This window comes from Lacerta agilis, chromosome 13 (assembly GCF_009819535.1).
Source record: "Lacerta agilis isolate rLacAgi1 chromosome 13, rLacAgi1.pri, whole genome shotgun sequence".
Classification (NCBI taxonomy): domain Eukaryota; kingdom Metazoa; phylum Chordata; class Lepidosauria; order Squamata; family Lacertidae; genus Lacerta; species Lacerta agilis.
In genome coordinates, this window is record NC_046324.1 from 14,776,968 (window position 1) to 14,798,548 (window position 21,581).

At 44.5% G+C, this 21,581-nt stretch overlaps 1 protein-coding gene across 2 annotated transcripts in view; it reads left to right on the forward strand.

The window, feature by feature from the left end:
* ADAMTSL3 (ADAMTS like 3) overlaps positions 1 to 21,581 on the forward strand; it is a 267,862-nt gene that overhangs the window by 126,204 nt on the left and 120,077 nt on the right. For both annotated transcript variants that reach the window (XM_033166904.1, XM_033166905.1), the window contains exon 7: positions 16,487 to 16,613. In XM_033166904.1, coding sequence (XP_033022795.1) covers positions 16,487 to 16,613 — 127 coding nt within the window. The remainder of the gene's footprint in view (positions 1 to 16,486; positions 16,614 to 21,581) is intronic.

Consider the following 21,581-nt stretch of genomic DNA (forward strand, 5'->3'; position numbering starts at 1 on the left):
GTTTCTAGCTGTTAATTTATATACGTATTTGTGCTGGTTTTTAAATTCACGAGGATGTTCTGGTCTGCAGTATTCTAAAGATCTTGCCCCTTCTATTGTGCTGGTTTTAAATTAGAAAGTCGGGTCAATAAGGGAATAGTCTTACACCTCCCTGTAAATCTGTAGTTTGTGAGTGTAGGTGATTTTGGGAGGTACTAAGGGAAGTGTGGACTTAGCCCAGTGGCTATTAGTAGCCAGGGGCTTATAGTGGACCCCAGGAATATCACAAGCTCTCTTAATTTGTGCCTTGGTCTCAGTGCTGCCCCCTCCCCAGTCATTTTCTACCAATCTCTTAGACTCAAATTCCACAAACACCCCCCTTCCAAGAAACCTCCATGCTGTGTGTGTGAGGGGAGAACCCAGTTCCTACCTCAGTGCCCTCCACCTTTTGGGGTAGTAAATATTCTGTGACCTCAGTTAATTCATTTGTTTATTTGTATGCTGCCTTTTCACAAGAATATGTGAGACCCACGACTGGAATGTATGAATTAAGGGATATAACCTGTCCAAAAGGAATAGACCAAACAGGAAGGGAGGAAGGGTACCATTATATGTAAAGGATGTGCGCACTTGTGAAGAAATCTGTGACCTGGAGCATGGGAAGCAGATTTGAGAGTATATGGGTAAAAATTGGGGGAGAGAGAAACAACAGTGACCTTACTGTAGGGGTCTGCTGTAGACCGCTAAGCCAGACTGAAGACTAGGATGATGCCTTCCTAGAGCAGATTACCAAGCAGGGATATACGTAGTTGTCACGGGAGACTTCAGTTTCAGTGATATCTGTTGGAACTCAAATTTTTCCAAGAATGTAAGTTCCAACAAATTCCTCCATTGCCTCGCCATCGATTCCATTTCCCAGAAGGTAGAAGAAGCAACAAGGGGGTGGTCTTATCTTGGACCTGATCCTCACCAAAAGGGAGGAACTGATTGACGAATTGGAAGTACTCGGAAACTTGAGAAGAAGCGGTTTCATGATACAGAGGCGAGGGGAAGCTGAGTGTAGACAGACATGCACTCTGGACTTTAAGACTAACTAGATGCCTGCCCACAGGACCTGAGTGCAAAACACTATCCCCACTGACGATACCCTCTACCGGTATTCAGAGGCAATACTGGTATTGTTTGTATACCACCTTTCATTTCAAACAAATATGAGGACTGTTTGTAATTAGAACTATTTTGGTTGAAACAGTAGCAGAATCTCAGTAAGAATGACAGGAGTCAGGGATGACATGAGGTGGTATTAGCAGTGAGGCCAAGGTTGGGTGAAGAGCCCTGTTTTCAGTTGTCAATGGAAGCACCCAACAGTTGGTGCCTGGGGGGGGGTATCCAAAGGGAGACCATTCCACAAGGTCCTCTAACTGCATGAACCTAGCCTCCCTAACAAAGAGGCCTGCCTCCCCGCAAACATGTCACATTGGCAGATACCACTCTGCATGATGATGACATCACTCCTACTATGAAGAAGTAACATACTTCTGCTGCTCCACTGCACCTTGGGTGGCTTGTTTAGAATTACACTTTTCTTAAGGAGATTGCAGATGAATGGACTGGAATCAGTGCTGCAGAGAAGACTCTCCTAGTGCTGCAGGACTCAGATAAATTTATTATTTATGGGTATCCCTATTTGCTTTGTCAGCCCACACAATTCAAAGGAGACATGTTTGGTCCATTCCTGCCTCTTTGTTATAGGAAGAGGGCTCCAGCTCGGTGGTAGGGCATCTGCTTTGCATGCAGAAGGTCCCAGGTTCAATCCCAGGTATCTCCAGGCAGGACTGGGAGAGACCCCTGTCTGAAATCCTGGAGAGCTGCTGCCAGTCAGTGTAGACAATACTGAGCTAGATGGACCCAATGGTCTGACCCTGGATAATGTAGCTTTCCATGTTCCTTTTCAACCGAGTCACTATTTTAGGCTTGAACTGCGAGAAAACGTTGCTAAGAAATGGTTAATCTGTCCTGATAGGTTTATGCCCTGTTTAGATATCTAAATGCATATGTGGTGCTTTATGTTGCTTTTAATCATGTTTTGCAACGACCTTCAATCTTCAGCAAATAAAACTGGCCAATCAGTTCTTAATTTTACTGATCCAGCCATTAAAGCTGTGTTGCATTACGTAAAAAGTGCTAACATAATTCACAATCTTTGGGGGTTTGCAAAGGGACACTTTCTGAGGAGATGCCAGCTTTTAATACACCCTCTTCCCCCGCCCCACCACAACAAGACTTTCATGACTTTGGGGGTTGGCAGGGAGGATATATTTATCCTGAGCTCCTTGGATGTACCTTGGAAAATGAACCAATTTGCTTCTGATTATTTATTGATTTTACTTCTGAGTGAGTCCAGCAAGATTCCTTGCACCTTGAAGATTGTACCCATCTCTAGTTGTATACAGTGGTACCTCTGGTTACGAACTTAATTCGTTCCAGAGGTCCGTTCTTAACCTGAAAGTGTTTTTAACCTGAAGCACCACTTTAGCTAATGGGGCCTCCCGCTGCCGTTGTGCCGCCAGAGCACGATTTCTGTTCTTATCCTGAAGCAAAGTTCTTAACCTGAAGCATGTGTAACCTGAAGCATATGTAACCCGAGGTACCACTGTATAATAGATTTTCCCATAACCTGTCAAATCCCATCCTTGTTCTGTACTTGACCTGCCAGATTCTCTGACTGCCCTCCACTTTGAGTTTGTGTGTGTGTGTGTGTGTGTGTGTGTTGCAATATTATTTGAATCCAAAGTTGTCAGCGCTTCACCTCCCTGTTACAGAACCTTGGAGCCAGCTGAGAGATAACAAACATAGTTTCAAAGTGGACGACTGCCATTGATGATCCCGCGGGCTTTTGTGAGATTTGTGGCAACTTGGAAATAAACGAGGCCCCTTTGATAAAAATCTGCGTCAGTCTCATGAACATAAGCAAAGTGTAAGCTACCTCTGTATGGGTTTCTCAGCTCCTACCGCCTGCTTCCACTCACCCTGCAAGTCATGACCTTGTGTTTAAGATTACCTCTTGTCCTCCTCCATGAACAAGAGCCTGGGGTAAAAAACCCAAATAACATTCTTGTGTAGGGATCTACTAAATAATGAAAGAAGCAGCAGTATACACACATATCAAGGCTTTGAATATTGTTCCTCATGATCCATACAATGCATTCACCAGCCTGTAGTTAAACTACTGCTCTCCTCCCTTTTATTTGGAGATGTCTTAAGCTTGTTTTCTAAGGACTGAGCAGCATCACTTTCACACTGATGTGTCAGTCTCTGTTGTGAAGTTGAAGCGGTTGATAATTCCACCAGTAGTGGATGATCATTGCAATCCAAAGCAGGCTTATTCAGCATTTCAGGAGGAGATTCAGTTGCTACGTTTACAGTCATACCTTGGTTCGCGAATGCCTTGCGAGTCGAACGTTTTGGCTCCCGAACGCTGCAAACCTGGAATTGAGTGTTCCGGGTTGCGAACATTCTTTGGAACCCAAACATCTGACGTGGCTTTTGATTGGCTGCAGGAGCTTCCTTCAGCCAATCGGAAGCCGCGCCTTGGTTTCCGAACATTTTGGAAGTAAAACAGACTTCTGGAATGCATTCCGTTTGACTTCTGAGGTACCACTGTATTCCGTTTCCCCGGATAAACGTGAGAAACAGACTTAAGTGTGTGAGGGTCTCCTTAGAACCTTTTTACCAGCTGCAAAACTCCGCCTAAGGAGCTTAGTTCATCACGATTCCTGCCTCTGGAATCCCCAGCCGCATGAAAACTGGCTTTGACGTTTTTCGGCTGTCACATTCCATTGTTATCAAGCACAAGACAGAACTTTCCATTTCAGAAACACAACTTTATTAAATTGGTATTACAATCTCACAAGTTCTCTCTCTCTCTCTCTCTCTCTCTCTCTCTCTCTCTCTCTCTCTCTGTGTGTGTGTGTGTGTGTGTGTATTTGTGTGCCTATTGCCTAGCCGGTTGCCACAGGACATTTTAAATCTTACCTTTTTCCTCTTCTCCCTTTGGTTTCCTTCTGTCATTATTTTTTCACATGCCTTGCCTCATGAACCATTTTTCAAGTTTAGAACCTTATGCCTGCAGTACCATATCTATTGGGACAAACCAGAATATATTTCAACTTCTGGTCATTACTGAAGATTTTTTCTTAAATTGAAAAAAATGCTGAACATTGCTTTTAAATGAAAACTCTCTGTATGTGGTTTTGGTCACCTCCACACTATACATTTCAAGCACCTGTATACCACTTTAAAATTTATGGCTTATCCCAAAGAATCCTGGGAACTCTAGTTTACCCCCAAACAAAGTTACTGTTCCCAGCACCTTAGCCAGCTACAGTTCCCATGGTTCCGTGGGAGGAACCCATGACTGTTAAAATTGGTATAAGAATGCTTTAAATGTGTGGTCCAGCTAGAGTAAATCCTAGACCCACTCCTTAAAAACTTACAGCTGCACGTCAGTATTAATGTGAATGACTCCCAAATTAGCAAGGAGCGGGGAAGGGAAATCTGCTTGGATTTCTGGGTCTCTCATTTTATTCACAAGTAAACAAAACTGTACTGCAGTTGAAGAAGAATAAACTAAATATACTTTTCAATTGGTCATCCAGGTATCGTGTTTATTAGCTGGGTGATGGTCTGGTAGAAGTATGAACTGTGGTTCAGTTCTCATCTTATAAAAAACTGTGATGTTGCTGAGTAATCGTTTCAAAGTTTTATACGGGCATCCTGCCACGGGGCGGGGAGAGCAGCGGGGGTCCTTTGTGCGGCTCTGTCGGGCTGGGGGATCCTTTAACTCAGGGGCCAGCAAACTTTTTCAGCAGGGGACCGGTCCACTGTCCATCATAGAATCTTAGAGTTGGAAGAGACCACAAGGGCCATCCAGTCCAGCCCCCTGCCAAGCAGGAAACACCATCAAAGCATTCCTGACAGATGGCTGTCAAGCCTCTGCTTAAAGACCTCCAAAGAAGGAGACTCCACCACAGTCCTTGGTAGCAAATTCCACAATCGAACAGCTCTCACTGTCAGGAAGTTCTTCCTAATGTTTAGGTGGAATCTTCTTTCTTGTAGTTTGAATCCATTGCCCCGTGTCCGCTTCTCTGGAGCAGCAGAAAACAACCTTTCACCCTCCACTATATGACATCCTTTTATATATTTGAACATGGCTATCATATCACCCCTTAACCTTCTCTTCTCCAGGCTAAACATACCCAGCTCCCTAAGCTGTTCCTCATAAGGCATTGTTTCCAGGCCTTTGACCATTTTGGTTGCCCTCTTCTGGACACGTTCCAGCTTGTCAGTATCCTTCTTGAACTGTGGTGCCCAGAACTGGACACAGTATTCCAGGTGAGGTCTGACCAGAGCAGAATATAGAGGTACTATTACCTCCCTTGATCTAGACGCTATACTCCTATTGATGCAGCCCAGAATTGCATTGGCTTTTTAAGCTGCTGCATCACACTGTTGACCCATGTCAAGTTTGTGGTCTACCAAGACTCCTAGATGACCTTGTGGGGGGCAGACCTTGTGGGGGGCAGGGCTCTATTTTGAGGGGACGGGAATGAACGAATTCCTATGCCCCACATTTTAAATAAAAGCACACATTCTACACATGTGAAAACACCAGGCAGGCCCCACAAATAACCCAGAGATGCATTTTAAATAAAAGGATACATTCTACTCATGTAAAAACACGTTGATTCCCGGACCGTCCGCAGGCTGGATTTATGAGGCAATGGGGCCAGATCTGCCCCCCGGGCCTTTGTTTGCCTACCCATGCTTTAACTGCTTGGCTGAGGGGAGCGGCAGCCACACACTCCTCAGCCGAGCAGTTTAAAGATACAGAGGGAGGAACAAACTGTACGAACGCGTCGCTGGTGCAGCTTTTTTCTCCCTCTGCGTTGTATCAGGGCAGAGTGAGATGTTGGCTTCACTCAGCGATATATCACTGGTGAAACCGCCACCGCTCCTGAGTTCCTCTGTTCGCAACATGCACTGGAGGTAGTCGCTAGCAGAGGGACTCAGAAGTGGTGGCGGTTTCACCAACGTTACACCGCTGAGTGTAGCCGACATCGTGGCCTGCTCCTCATATCGGTCCTGGGCGATATATTAATATATCACCCAGGCCTAATCCAGGCTTCCACCCTGAGGCGTCATCTGGCAGTTCCAGAAGTGCCATCTCTACCCACAAGAAATGGAAGAATTTGGACACCACCAGTGACTACCAGGGGAAACACCTTTATCCACTGCCTCACAAACTGCAGCATTTCTAAACACATAAGTACGAGAGCCAGTGTGGTGTAGTGGTTAAGAGTGGTAGACTCATAATCTGGGGAACCGGGTTCGCGTCTCCGCTCCTCCACATGCAGCTGCTGGGTGACCTTGGGCCAGTCACACTTCTCTGAAGTCTCTCAGCCCCACTCACCTCACAGAGTGTTTGTTGTGGGGGAGGAAGGGAAAGGAGAATGTTAGCCGCTTTGAGACTCCTTAGGGTGGTGAAAAGCGGGATATCAAATCCAAACTCCTCCTCCTCCTCCTCTTCTTCTTCTTCTTCTTCTTCTTTTACGATGGAGTGTTGAAAATCATGACACCTATCTATAAAACAGCCAGCATGGTCCATTGTGCTGGAGCAATGAATAGTAGTGTTTTCAGTGCCACAAAGCCTTTGCCCTCCCCCTAATAGGAAGCAATATGGTCAGGTGTGTCCTCATCACCTCCTACCCCCATGCAATGAGTGAATCCAAGCTTCCCAAATCTATGTATTATCTGAAAGAAAAATGAAAAAAAAATGATGCGTATTTATAGCTGTGGTATAAATACAGCACGCCAAATGCTAATAAACCACACCTCTCCATCATCCCCAATTCTGACAGTATGATTCAAATGCACTTGGTCCTGGCCAGACAGACCTCAGTACTGTGGATCTTCTAGCCACAAATTGATCAACTACAGTTTTGTAAAGTGCCATGTTGGTCAGCCTCCAAATGGTAATAGCAATGTGCTTTTCCAGTGGTATATGCTCTGTCATTATGGGTAGTTTTTTTTTTCCTCTCAAAGGTTGACCGCAGTTCCTCCACTGTTTCAAAGAGAAGAGTGGCCTTGTCAGGTAAAAGGGCCTGTGATGTTAGTTGTCGTCCCAAATTTGCAAGACTTATACAAGTTATTGTCACACTCTGTGGGGTGTGTGTGTGTGTCTCCGGGGCTGTCACAGTCCCAGAAATTTCTGCTTCTCGCCAAAATACTTACTAGTAGAGACAGGGTTGGCGGTGCAGTGCAGTCCAAACAAACCAAGGTCAAACACAGGGGATGTGTGAAGGTTAAACCAGGATCCAGAAATAAGGTCAAGGAACGAGTTGGGAACAAGGAACAAGGTAACAAGAAGCCCAAGATCTGTGATGTTTCCAGCAACTAGAAAGCTCAAGAAGGAGCCTTTATGTACCCTGGATTCCTAATCCACAACCTTATCCACTGCTGCTGTCCTTGAAGGGTTTTTTTACTTGTGAATAGAATCCTTACTCACAAGTAGCCCCCCAACTCTGAGCCGATAGATCAAGGGTTCCCAAACATGGGTCTCCAGCTGATTTTGGATTACAACTTCCACCATCCCTAGCTAGCAGCACCGGTGGTCAAGGATGATGGGAATTGTAGTCCAAAAACTGCTGGAGACCCAAGTTTGGGAAACCCTGCCATACATGCATACAGTGCCATCACTCTTTGACCTGGACCCAGAGCTTTTTACCCTGGTGCTCTTGAGGTCTGGAAGAGAGGCTCCACCTCCTCTGACATTTCCAGAGGTCCTCCCTTGGGTATTCCAGAGCTCCCTCAGCATTCTTCAGTAGGATCCTGAGCAGTGGACTCAGGGTGCTCCACCTGCTCCTCAAGGTCGTTGACCTGTGGGGTGTCCAGTTTGTCCTCCAAGGCTTCCATGCCTGGCGTGTGATCTGGGCTGGGCATGACATAATGATCTGGGGGAAAAACAAGTAACGATGATGTATCTTGGGGGCCATCTGATCCATGAAACTCTTGTTACAGAACTGGGGGAGGGGGTGTCCCTCTAAACACTAACATTAAAAAATGCTTACTTGCAAAGAAATTTCTGGGTAGCTTGGCCGGACTAGGGCTGTTAAGAGAGCCATTGTGGGTCATTAACAAGACAACGGGAATTTCTTGCACCAGGTGTGACCACAGACTGGAGATTTGGAAGATTGCCAGGGTAACTGCTCTGGGGGAGGGCAAGGGGCTTCTGGGAAGATGGAGGAGGAAGAAAGCTGAGATCCATCTTGACTAGGGAGAAGGAAGGACTGCTTGCAATGCTTTGGGCCATGTTGTAAGATCTGGACCCCTTCCATGCAGACAGAAGGTGTAAATATGTGAACGGAACCATATTTCTTAAAGCATGACAGTCTCCGCCGTGTCTTCCATTCTCCAAAGGACACAGACCCTGTGTGGGCACCTGAGATCTCATGTGCTCTTGCCCCAGCTTGGCAGAGAGAGGGACAGGCCCCGGACTCTTTTGTAATACTATTAGCAGCTGTGCCCTGTCCATCACTTAAATTCTGAGCGTTCATTAACTCCATCTCTGGAGTTGAAGGGTTCTTTTCTTCTGTGTCTTCTCCAACCACACATGCACGCAGTGATCTCAGCAGTGAATCTAGAAGAAGAAGAAGTTGCAAATACCAGTTCAGTGTTTCTGGATCCACCTGTGAGTTGTTGGATAAGATTGCATTTACCTGCATGTGTATACACCCTTTAAGGTAAAGAAGAAAAAGAGGGGATCACAAGAAAGTCTATTTGCATACAATTGTATGCTCAGGTTCACATGCATTCATCCAGGCTCACCCAGTGCCAAAAGGGGGGCTTTTAATCACTGTTCACTTCCAGCGCATTTATTATTGGTTCAACTCATTTCTGTACATATCTCAGAGGGGTTTACAACCTGACTTCAAAGCACTGACAGAGGATTACAAAAATACCAAAATAAGACATTTCAAATTTAAGTCCAGTTACAAAACACCTGTTCAAGGAAGCATGATTAACAGGGAAACTGCAACTTACAGCATTGATGTGTGGAGCGACCCTGCATGATAAAGAAAAATGCTGCATGCCAACAGCACACATGTTTTAAAAGCTGTCCACATTTTAATTGGGCTTCCCGCAACAAAACAATGTCATGCAGCACAGAAAAAGCCTTATAAAGAAAGCAGACAGGAACATAGGAAGCTGGCCTTACTCAGAGTCAGAGCAGCTGCCCATCTAGCTCAGCGTCGTTAACACTGACTGGCAGCAGCTCTCCCAGGTTTCAGACGGGGCATTCCCAGCTCGACCTGCAGATGCTGGGGATTGAACTTGGGAGCTTCTGATTGAAACTCAGACTCTCTACCGTTGAACTACGGCCCTTTCCTTGCACCTCTGTGTGCAGCATTGTGTTATCCCCAAGGCCCAATTGTGTTTGCCAAAAAAAACAACAGGGATGTCTTGCCAGGATGTGGAAATATATGCAGATACAAGCACTGTGAAAAGATGGCTTTATTGATGATGATGATGATTATTATTATTATTAGTAGTAGTAGTAGTAGTATTTTTTTTAATTTTTTTTATTATTTATACCCCACCCATCTCTGGGGGGCTCCCAATAGAACACTTAAAACAGAATAAAACTTCAAACATTAAAAACTTCCCTAAACAGGGCTGCCTTCAGATGTCTTCTAAAAGTCAGATAATTTCCTTGACATCTGGTGGGAGGGCGTTCCACAGGGTGGGCGCCACTACTGTGAAGGCCCTCTGCCTGGTTCCCTGTAGCCTCACTTCTCACAGGGAGGGAACCACCAGAAGGCTGGACCTCAGTGTCCGGGCTGAACGATGGGGGTGGAGAGGCTCCTTTAGGTATACTGGGCTGAGGCCGTTGAGGGCTTTAAAGGTCAGCACCAGCACTTTGAATTGTGCTCCCCCTGCCTATTTTTCTCCTGTGTTTTCCTTCTTTATCTTTCCCCTCTTGCTTCTCCCCCTCCATTCATTCAGACTTACCTGCTTATTTAATGGTTATCTTTTCATTGCATGCGTGGAGGGATGAATGGTGGCTGAATGTGTAAAGTCCCTTTATTGTTAAAAAATAAAACCACCATAATTTTTTTATTGGGTGGTTTAGGGAAGATTTAAAGTGCTGCACTGAAGGAGAGAGAAACAGGTTGGAAAATTAAGTGTGTGTGTGTGTTTGTGTGTGTGTGTACAAACACATGTATACATTAAGATACTTAGGATCAGCCGTTTAAAATATATTTTCACTTACTGCTAAAATTAATAAAATGTAAATAAAGATGATAATGCATATAAATGTGAAGAATTTGCTGCCCTTTGCAGTACCCCAGATTTGTTGCCTGAGCTTGGCTTCCTCGCCATAACTTATAATACCAACCCTTTCCCTGAGTTTGGCCCGTAATTAGCAGCTTCCCAGGATCTCTGGCACAGCCGCTTACATTAATCAGTACAATGAATAAGTTACTCAGATACGGCACACGAAGGGAGCATTGTGCAAAGCTTAAGCCAGTATTTTGGAATTCGGTGTAGATAAACAAAGCTTAACATTTTCCTCGCACTCAAAAGGGTAGGATTACATCGCTCTGTATAATGCACTCTGTTAGTGGTATTTGTGGGAAACATTCAATCTCCAGTTGTTTCTTTCACATGCTAATATTATCTTTAGGAGGTAAAAATAAAAAGGGGGGGGGGAGTCAGCCAGATCCTGGACTGCAGCCTCGTCCTAATGTCTTGTCCTGCAGAGATAAGCAATCCACTATGGTTGCTTCCTTGAAGATCAGGGGTGTGGAGGCTTTGTCCTCCAGATGTTGCTGGACTACATCTCCCATCAGCCCCATTTTTTAATGGAAAAGGGATGTGTCTGAACACTTTAGAAAAGGTTCACCAGCACTTTGTCTTAATACTCAAAGTTCTAAGACCCTTTTCTGGTTATCTTTACAGTAAGAAGGAAGGAAGGAAGGAAGTGGACCTGTGAATAACGTTAGCATTGGGAAATTTGTTAGTATCTCAGTTAGTGTGTGGTCACTTGTGGATTGGGAAGTGGCTAATTTCCTAAGTTAGGATACTGCTGGTTAACTGCAGTCCTTCTCTTGGCCTCAGTGATTTATGCCAGGCTTCCTCAAACTCCAGATGTTTTTTGGCCAACAACTCCCATGATCCCTAGCTAGCAGGACCAGTGGTCAGGGATGATGGGAATTGTAGTCTCAAAACATCTGGAGGGCCGAGTTTGAGGAAGCCTGATCTATGCTGTAATAATCTCCTGGATAGATTACTGCAATGCATTCAACATGGGGCGATCCTTGACGACTGGCCAGAAGCTGCCCAATGGCAAGAGGGCATCATATCCCCTCTATCCCCAGGGCACTGCCTATGGTCGACTAGGCCTAAATCAGGTAAGCTCACGAGGGCCCAGTGAGAGGCAGGGGGGCACCAGAGGTCACTTTGTCAAGGATCTCCGTCACACCTTGTTCTGTAGCTCTTCCACTGCAAACACAGCCCCCAAGAAATGCACCTTCTCCTCCTCCTCCTTTGGATGTTTTGTAGCTAGTTTAAGAAGAAAGTAATTCTGATACCCTGGGAAAGCTGTTTTTCCAAGTGGGAAAGTGCTGTGCTTCTTCTCCTAGCAGAAAAGTAGGAAAGTGATTTTTTGAATCCCTCTTTGCAGATGTTTATCTCTTTGGCAGCAGACTTTCCAGACTCCTTGAAAAACACTCTCAGAATGCGTGAGAAGGCCCCCAGAAGAAAGGTTTTATATAGGCGTCCTCCAAAGAATCTTGGGACTAAACATAATCCAGCCACTATGCATCATGCAGAAAGTGATCGGTTTGAAAGGAGCATTTTTATTTTCAAAAACAAGAATCTGCAGGTTCCTTTGCTGAGCACGCAACTAATTGCACAACTCATTTCATAGAAATATTTCAGAGCCCATTCGCAAGTTCAAAGGAAAGAAAGCGAGCGATGAAGGAAACTGGCTGTGAGACAATTAATTGTGGAATATCTAGAACTTTGCAGACTTTGGAGTTATTCAGAATTCCTCATCTAGCAGAATCCTATAGTTTGTCACTAAAGTGTGCTTGCTTACCTTTCTGTCAACCTGAAATTCATAGGCCGCTCCTTGATAACGAAACAGGCAAAAGCTGCGATAAAACTCCTACGGAGCAAGTCCAACCTTGGCCTAAGCAATGGGAGGTTTCGCTTTTCAAGGAAGTGTGGAAATTCCATATTGGAATGTTGGTGGCCTCTCCCTTTGCTGTGAATATTCATTCGCTCGTCCTCCGGTAATGAATGTCATGTGTGCACAGAAAAACCTTTCCAAGATGCTGTGGAACGGGGAAGGGAAATGCTGTGTTCCCATAATTGTTGTGCTTTGTGCCACACACTGCAAGGCTGCATTGTTGCGGTAACACACAGTCTGTCACTGCAGGCTGTTTAGGCTTAAGAGTCTGTTTTCTTCTTGCCAATCTTGCTGTCGCTAAATTGATGGCAAGGCTCCCATTGACTTAAGTGGGAACAGAATGAACCTAGGCTTTGCTGAAATATAGTAGGGTTGTTTTTGTCCAGTACTGGTGTTTCGATGGACAGCGCCAGGCTAGCAATGCTGCCGCTTTAATGTCATGTATACTGGTGTAGCGTGGAGGGTAAAGTATGTGTGCTATGAGCCAACAGCTCTGCAGTTCAAATCTCAATAGGTGGCCATAGACCAGTCATTGTTTCCCTGACATCAGCCTGCCACCTGAGGAAACCTAACAGTGGCCTACTTTATAGAATGGCTGTAATGACTCAGATTATGTACGTGAAGCAAATCAGCCCTGAGTGCTCACTGGAAGGACAGATCCTGAAGTTGAGGCTCCAGTACTTTGGCCACCTCATGAGACAAGAAGACTCCCTGGAAAAGACCCTGATGTTGGGAAAGATGGAGGGCACAAGGAGAAGAGGACAACAGAGGATGAGATGGTTGGACAGTGTTCTTGAAGCGACTAGAATGAGTTTGGCCAAACTGTGGGAGGAAGTGAAAGATAGGCGTGCCTGGCGTGCTCTGGTCCATGGGGTCATGAAGAGTCGGACATGACTGAACGATTGAACAACAACAATGTACGTGAAGCACTCTGAACCTTCAACTTGGTTAAGTTGTATTGTCAGGAAGGCACTGAGCCAGTGAGATATGCTCATGGTGACCCGGTGGATCTCTGGCTGAACACTGCCCCTTTCCGCATGGCTCTTAGACTTCACAGTCTTGTTCATTCCTTTGTCAATGCATTGACGTGCTCCTCATTACTCTGAGTCATGAGACGTGTCAAGGGCAGTGTGTATCTGAGATTTGGTACCTTTTTAGGGGAAAGAACATTGCAGATCTAAAAGGTTAGTATAATAATTGGGTTTGGAATTTTAATTGGTTAGTATGTGTGCACCTGTCTTGTACAGTGGTACCTCAGGTTACAGGTTACAGACTCCGCTAACCCAGAAACAGTACCTCAGGTTAAGAACTTTGTTTCAGGATGAGAACAGAAATCACACGGTGGCAGTGGGAGGCCCCATTAGCTAAAGTGGTACCTCAGGTTAAGACCTCCGGAACGAATTAAGTTCTTAACCCAAGGTACCAATGTATATGGTTTGTGCAGGGCTTTTTCTTCAGCTGGAACTCACTGGAACTCAGTTCCGGCACCAGTGTGGTGTAGTGGTTAAGAGCGGTAGACTCGTTATCTGGGGAACCGGGTTCGTGTCTCCACTCCTCCACATGCAGCTGCTGGGTGACCTTGGGCTAGTCACACTTCTCTGAAGTCTCTCAGCCCCACTCACCTCACAGAGTGTTTGTTGTGGGGGAGGAAAGGGAAAGGAGAATGTGAGCCGCTTTGAGACTCCTTCGGGTAGTGAAAAGCGGGATATCAGATCCAAACTCTTCTTCTTCTTCTCTCAGGTGGGCGCCATTGCCATTATAAGAGGGGGGGGGCGATCATGGTGTGTTCCAGCACCTCTTTTTTTCTTTTAAAGAAAAATAGCACTGGCTTTGAATTGCGTTGTGAAATCTCTTCGAGGTTCTTCGTAGGAGGTGCTTTATAAATGAAATTATGTGCACCATTAAAACTCCCCAGTCCAACAGAGAACGCTGGATGCAGCTCAGTAGCTCTGCATTTTATGTAGAATGTTATCCATCACAAGCTTAATTGTTTATAATTTCCCCCATTGAAAATCAAAGGCTTTTACTCCCTAAGATAAATCAGAAGAATGGTTGCACATCTTATGTATGAGTTAAAGGTAGGTAGCCGTGTTGGACTGCCATAGTCAAAACAAAATAAATAAAAAAATTCCTTCCAGTAGCACCTTAGAGACCAACTAAGTTTGTTCTTGGTATGAGCTTTCGTGTGCATGCACACTTCTTCAGATTCATCTTATATCCAAGCTTAGCTGCACACCATTTTACCCAAGCAGAGCTGCAAAATGTGGCAGCAGGCAAGCTGAAGAAAAATGTTTGCAAAACAAAAAAAAGTCATGATTTGTAAAAAGAATTCATGCTTATCGATATGCCATTAAAAGTTTTCCTGATGAAAATTTCATTTTACGGTGATTGTATCATGTGTACTTTTAATTTGTGTTTGACACTGTTAATGGCCTTGTAGGCTGAACAAATACATTTCTGGATGGTTAGCAAGGGAGATTGGGATTCACTAGCAAGATCATACAAAAATGAGATACTAACAACTGCTCAGAAAAGCATTTTAATGGCCCACACATCTAGCAAATGATCTCTCTCTCCCCCCCGCCCCCCGCCATGCTGTGCTTTGTTTATATAATTAGTTTGTGGTGTTTGAAAAAAGTTCAGTAAAATTCAATTTAAAATAATTGGTACACTCATGTTTTCCAAAAAGGTAAAGTTACTGAATAAACTGGTACCACGGAAGGGAGTATGTGATGGGACTGTGATTTGCAGCCAGCCAAAGGTTCTTAATTCTTGATCTGAAGCCAGGATTCTGCTTGGATGGGGAACTGAGGTTATTGTAATGCTTTTCTTGCCTCTGAAGTTAGTAAGTGATGAAAGGCAACTCTAAACAACAGAGTTACAGATATCTTCAGAGTTACATTGGAGGGAATAGCATTCCGCTTACGAGGAATCCCCATATTTCTGAGACAGGAATACCAAAATAGGTTTGACTGCTATGATGAGAATAGTTGTTTTAAAGCCTACACACACACACACACACACACACACACACACCCCAGATGTCAGAATCAAGACGCACTTTTGAACGAATGAGGACGAAACCTAGAGAGTAGCCACGTTACATAGCATACAGTATTATTTTTATTGTTTATTTATATATATATCATTTATATGCCAAATGGCTTGAAGGCTGTCAGAGGGCAGTTCTGTTTTCGAAGGCCTGCTCTGTCTAAAGTCCCAAGATAAAATACAAAACCGTGTATATCCCTGGATAGAACTAAACTGACAATATCATCATACAAAAAGCATTCATAGATATTTCCTCAGAGGCAAAGCCTATATATACTTTAAAACATCAAAGTGCTGATTCAAAGTGCAATATACAAAGTGCAATATAATGTTAAAGATGGCTATGCAAAAGTCTATAAGACACATTGGTTCATCCTCCCAATGTTGGAGAAGGTTACACAAAGTCACTCAAACATGTGGGTATGTCCTCCTGACGGGTGGCCAGCTTCAAATCTTGCCGTTTCACCAGCAGTTTCGTCAAGGTCATTAACATTAACATTTCTATCCAGTGATATACACGGTTTTGTATTTTATCTTGGTACAGATACCGTGACTGTCTGTTGTTTTTTCTACTGTCTAAAGTCCAGCAGAAAGATACAGAGGGCTAATAAGAGAGGGGCAAAGACTTCTGAAGTTTCCCATCTGCAGTTAGCACATGAGAATTAAAATGAGTAGACCTTCTCACTGCCTTGCCTGTTATGGCGAGTAGTCTGGGATTTCTGTTTAAATTAAAACAGTTATTTCACACGAACACACGTTTGTTTGTTTGTTTGTTTGTTTGTTTGTTTGTTTGTTTGGGACGGAGAAGAAGACCCTGGTTCGACCAGAGAACAAGTGAAGCAGGAGAAAACAACATCAAGGCCTTCTCCTGCTAGACTGTCCCATCCTCCCTCTACCCATCTTACATTTTACTGTATATCACTTCTTTTAATAGTTTAAAATTGTAAACTGCCTTGAGTGCCATGGCAGAAAGGCTGTGTGTGTGTGTGCAGGCTTGTGTGAAGTGCTGTTATTTGCTTTTGTGGTTAGATATAGTACGTGCTTACACACACACACATGCAAATCTGAGTCTTCTTTTTTTTAATACCGCAATTTCAATTTTTCAGTAAGATAACATTATTATTATTATTTAAAGAAACTGAAGAAAGGCCTGTAACAACTTTGCCCTTTTTTTTCTGACTGTCCTGTTGACATTGGCAGGCGGTTGGCTGTGATCGGCAACTCGGGAGTAACGCCAAAGAGGACAACTGTGGGGTCTGCGCAGGAGATGGCTCGACGTGCAGGCTGGTGAGGGGGCAAACTAAGACACACCTTTCATCAGAGAAAAGTAAGTTAATTGTTTCTAATTCTAATTCTAATCTTCTAACCCCCAGTGCTTCACTCAGAGCTCTCTGGTTCTGCATCTCCTGCTCAGCCTTACTCTGCAGGATCCGGCGCCAGAACGGCACATGACAACTGAGCGTGCTCAGTGGCTGCAGGATTCTGAGGCGGGAGGGGGCGGATGATGGGAAACGGTCTTTGTGTATGGGATGGAATATCCTGGAAGAGCTTGTGGCTGGCTAGATGGAACCTGGTGCAACATTTTTCTGCAGGGTCCCTCTTACCCAACAGTATTTCCCCAGCAAAATTTAAAATTAGATAGAAGTGGACATAAGATGGGTCTGGGATAGAAGCAGAGGTACCGTTGAACAGGATGAAACCCGTTTTATTATCATGACATCCATGTGTGCAGCACCAGACTTTGAGAGGCTTCTGCCTGTGTTTGTTTTCCTTTTTGTCTCCACAAATGTGAGACATCTGGATGCTGAAGAAAGGGGTGAGCATTGAGCAGAGGGAAGGTGAGGCATGAGTGGCTTAGAGGCCGGATGAGTTGCAACATTCCCAAGTTTGGGCCTGACCAGCTGCCACCATGCCTGGTTCAACATTTAGTTCATCCATGAATCCATAGGGTAACCAAATGCCAGCTGCTATCTTCTTCTTTTGCGCAGTTTCATGTTTCATGTTTTATTCAGTCATCCCCATCCGCAGTATGTGTGTGTGCGCACATGTGATTGTGAGAGAGTGCTAAATGATACTCTCTTTTTAAATCTACCAGGACAAACAGATACATTTTGTCTCTTCTCAGACCAATATGCATCTAGTCGAAACAAAATAGAAAATTCTTTCCAGTAGCACCTTAGAGACCAACTGAGTTTGTTCTTGGTATGAGCTTTCATGTGCATACACACGAAAGAAGAAGTGTGCATGCACATGAAGAAGTGTGCATACACACGAAAGCTCATACCAAGAACAAACTCAGTTGGTCTCTAAGGTGCTCCTGGAAAGAATTTTCTATTTTGTTTCGACTATGGCAGACCAACACGGCTACCCACCTGTAACTGGCAATATGCATCTGTCACTCTCAGTGTGGCCAAATATATTAGAGGTTACCGCCCAGACACTTCTGCTGCGCTTTCTTGCACCTCGGTAAAACCACTTCTTACTGTTTGTAGCAGAGTTTTCCCCAGAGGCAGAGGACAAGAACAGGAGTCATAGTCAAATTCACAGTCAAGAGCTGCCTTAATCCTTATTACTTGACTGGTTGCACAAGTATTTCTGTTACTATTATATACTATTTACTTTCCTTCTTTATCTCTCCAGTACGGTATAATCTCAGTCCAGTAATTAACAATCCCGACACAGCGAAACACACAGTATCAGCAGCACACATTGTCTAACTTCCAACTGTGTTGTCAGCGTGTGTGCTGACAGTGTGTGTGTGTGCGTGTGTGCTTTCCTGGTGCAGAAATTTCAGCCTGCAACTTCCTCCCTTTATTTGCAACTCCAGCTGACACCAATCAAGCCTAGAGTGCCACTCCTGCACACTAAAGAAGATTCTGGAACCCTCTTAAAGCTTCCAGGAACTTTTATCTGTTTCTTATTTTATTTTTTTTAACAAAATTTTATTAGCATTTTCATAATATAACACAAACCCAACCCCACACCTACAAATACAAAAACAAATACAGATACACATAAAGTCAGGATTCTTCTTCTTATTTATAAACCTTACAAAAAAAAAAATTCTTGTTCTAAATCTTGACGTTTGACTTCCCCCGCCTTTTCACCTTCGGTTTTAATTCAATATACTATTTCCTTAACAACTTTTCTCTATAAAAAGATTTAACTTTACTTAAAAAAGAAAAAGAAAACATACTTATCTCAGTCTTTGCGTTATAGCCTAAATCATAGCCAAATATTCTTATAGCTAAACTTATTTCTTCTGTCCTTTATCATGCTGCTTTTAACTTAAAATTCAATATCTCCTTACTTATTTAAAATAAACTTGTAATTAACAGACTTCACACTCCGATTTCGGATACCATGACAGACCATTTAGATTATACATTTAATACTTCAACCCACTCCCCCTCTATCCATTGTCTTTTTCTGTCTTTCTCCAAAGCCAAATCTCCAATTGTTTTCCTCTGAATGTCCGCAGATCCAGGCGGCATCCACAACAAACCCCGCATCGAGCCTCAGGGCGTTCCTCATCTGCATTCTGGGCTCCTCCGTTTCTTTTTCTCCTTCTTCTTGTAAAAATCTTAATTCCATGTCCCTTGACCCCGAGCTGCCACCTCGGAGTCTGGATATTGTAAGTTTTCCCGTTTCAAATTCCTTTTCCCGGATTTGCCCAGCCATTTCAGACCATCCTTCAAGCGCCTTTCCCAGCTCTTTGCCAAGGCTTGATTCCATTGTGTAGAACTTTTGAAAAGCCTCCTCTGTGGAAAGTAAATCCTTTTTATGAATAATTCCACTCAAGACTTGTAGTTTCCGATTAAGCAATTCCATCTGCAAGACAGTGAGCATTTCCTCATCCTTTAAATCAGAGTACGATACCAGTGCGAGCGCAAAGTCCAGCATTTTGAGAGAGAGGGTGAGTATCAGATTTCAGTTCCTGTCTCTTCCTTCCTTTGTTTCAATTTTTTCCCACGACAAACCAAGTCACCGCCATTTCTCCGAAGCCGGAGTATAAAGACCAAAACTTCAAGCGGAGATATTTTTTCCCCAGTTAACCCCCGAAGGGAGATCTCAACAGACTCAGTTTTCAAATTCCAAGTACTTTCTATTGATTGTTGTAGCAGCAGTCACTTAAAGAGTTAATTTCTTTCACCACTCGAAGGGAGGGAGGCGGGCTGCCTTTCTTCTTTCCCCCAGATCGTTCCAGGAATACAAAGAGTCAATCAATTACTCACAGCCTCTGGGTTCTTATCAGCTCCTTAATGACAGGTAGAACTTAGACGCTCATCACAGGCTTTGTCGCCGCATTTCCATCCCGGTTGGGGCATGTCCCCTATAGCCCGGCTCCGTCGTCCCTTCACCCCCACTCCCCCTTTACAGGGGGCGCGGGGGAAGGGTTCGGAGCCACAACGGGCACAGCCGGGGAGCCCAGGGTGCGGGACGCTCTTCCCGCACCCCAACCGGAGCCCCGCTATGCGGCTGCAGGGCTCCTAACCCCCGGGATGAACTGGGTGCTTCGCAGCCGAAGCATCCCACGACCACCCATAATGGCGTCAGCCGCCGGACTTTTTATCTGTTTCTTAAAGAATGTTTTCCTAACAAAATATTGTGCTGCAGCAAGCAAAACCCAACAGGTACTGACCCGAAGCATTTTGCAATTTTCCTCTTTGGAGTTTGTGACACAACTTCAAGTTTTAAAATGTTTGTGCCCATTTTTTTTTTTTAATTATGCAGCATTTTTATTTTATTTTATTTTATTTAAATTTATTTTGTTTTCTTTTATCCTACCATATACATTAGGGACGTGGGTGGCGCTGTGGTCTAAACCACAGAGCCTAGGGCTTGCCAATTGGAAGTTCAGCAGTTTGAATCCCCGCAATGGGGTGAGCTCCCGTTGTTCGGTCCCAGCTCCTGCCTACCTAGCAGTTTGAAAGCACGTAGTGCAAGTAGATAAATAGGCACCGCTCTGGCGGGAAGGTAAACGGCATTTCCGTGCGCTGCTCTGTTTCACCAGAAGCGGCTTAGTCATGCTGGCCACATGACTCGGAAGCTGTCTGTGAACAAACACCGGCTCCCTTGGCCTATAGAGCGAAATGAGCGTGCAACCCCAGAGTCGTCGGCAACTGGACGTAACGGTCAGGGGTACCTTTACCTTTACCTTTTACCATATACATTAGGATAATATGTTCTGTGTGCTCCTTGTTTTGCTTCTTTATTGCTGGTCGTTATTGCTAGCAATAAAGATTTGATTCGATTATGCTATGCCATCCTTCTAATGTTTATCGGAAGCAGCAGATGCGAGGGGGTGATAATAAGGCTGCTTACCTGGACAGTGCAGCCTGGGGGCTGTGTGGCTGCACCAGTGGAGCTAACCTGGTTCTCCTATCCATGCACCCACACAGCCTTGACCTCATGACCCCCCTTCCCTGCCACCAGACATACAGGTCAGCAGCAGCCATGAAAACGTTCGGAAGGCAGCTCTGTGGCATTGCCCTCCTGTGCTGGCTTCTCCTGATGTTTACTGAGATAATGTATGTGAAACACTTAGAGGGAAATGTACATTGCAGCCTTGCAGATATTGTCCATGAAAGTTACAGACTTATATAAGAAAAATATTACTACCTTACACACTTTTTTGTTGTTGCCACAAAGTGGAAGAAGAATGGTTTTTTGTGGTCAGTTTTTACTAGCCTCGAGACAACTGCTCACCCAAGTAGTTGCAATAACTTCATTTTCAACCTTGATCTGTTTCCAGTCTCTGATATGTCTGTTTCCTAATTACTTGCAAAGACAGTCAGAAAGAAAGAATTCTTTGGAAACTTGGCCCTTAGAAGCAGATTGAGTACAGACCATAAATCAGTTTATTGACTGGATTTGCATAATTTATTCTGACTGGACTTCTTCAGCCCAGCCATTGGATTGCCTGAGAGGGCAGACAGAATGCACATGGCCCTGCGGGTAGCAAGGCAGGAGGAACTTCTACAGATCAGAGAGGAGGCAGCCAATCTGATATAAGGCCGGAGAGTACCGAGGCTCCTGTTGTGAGGTGGAAGCAGCTGGAGTTTGGCTTGAGACAGCATCTCACCAAGAAGCTCAGCTTCTTGCTCGTTTCTAAGTGTGCTGCGATTTTATTGAGACGTTAAACGTTGCCAGGAATGGGGGCTTCAAACAAAAGCTTTGAAAAATGGTCGGCTTTATTGAGGGCCTGATCCCCCTCTGAATCTCGGCACAAAACGGCGCATTGCAGACTCCCACTGGTCTTGATGTTCTTTGGATCAAAGCCACGGTTACACGG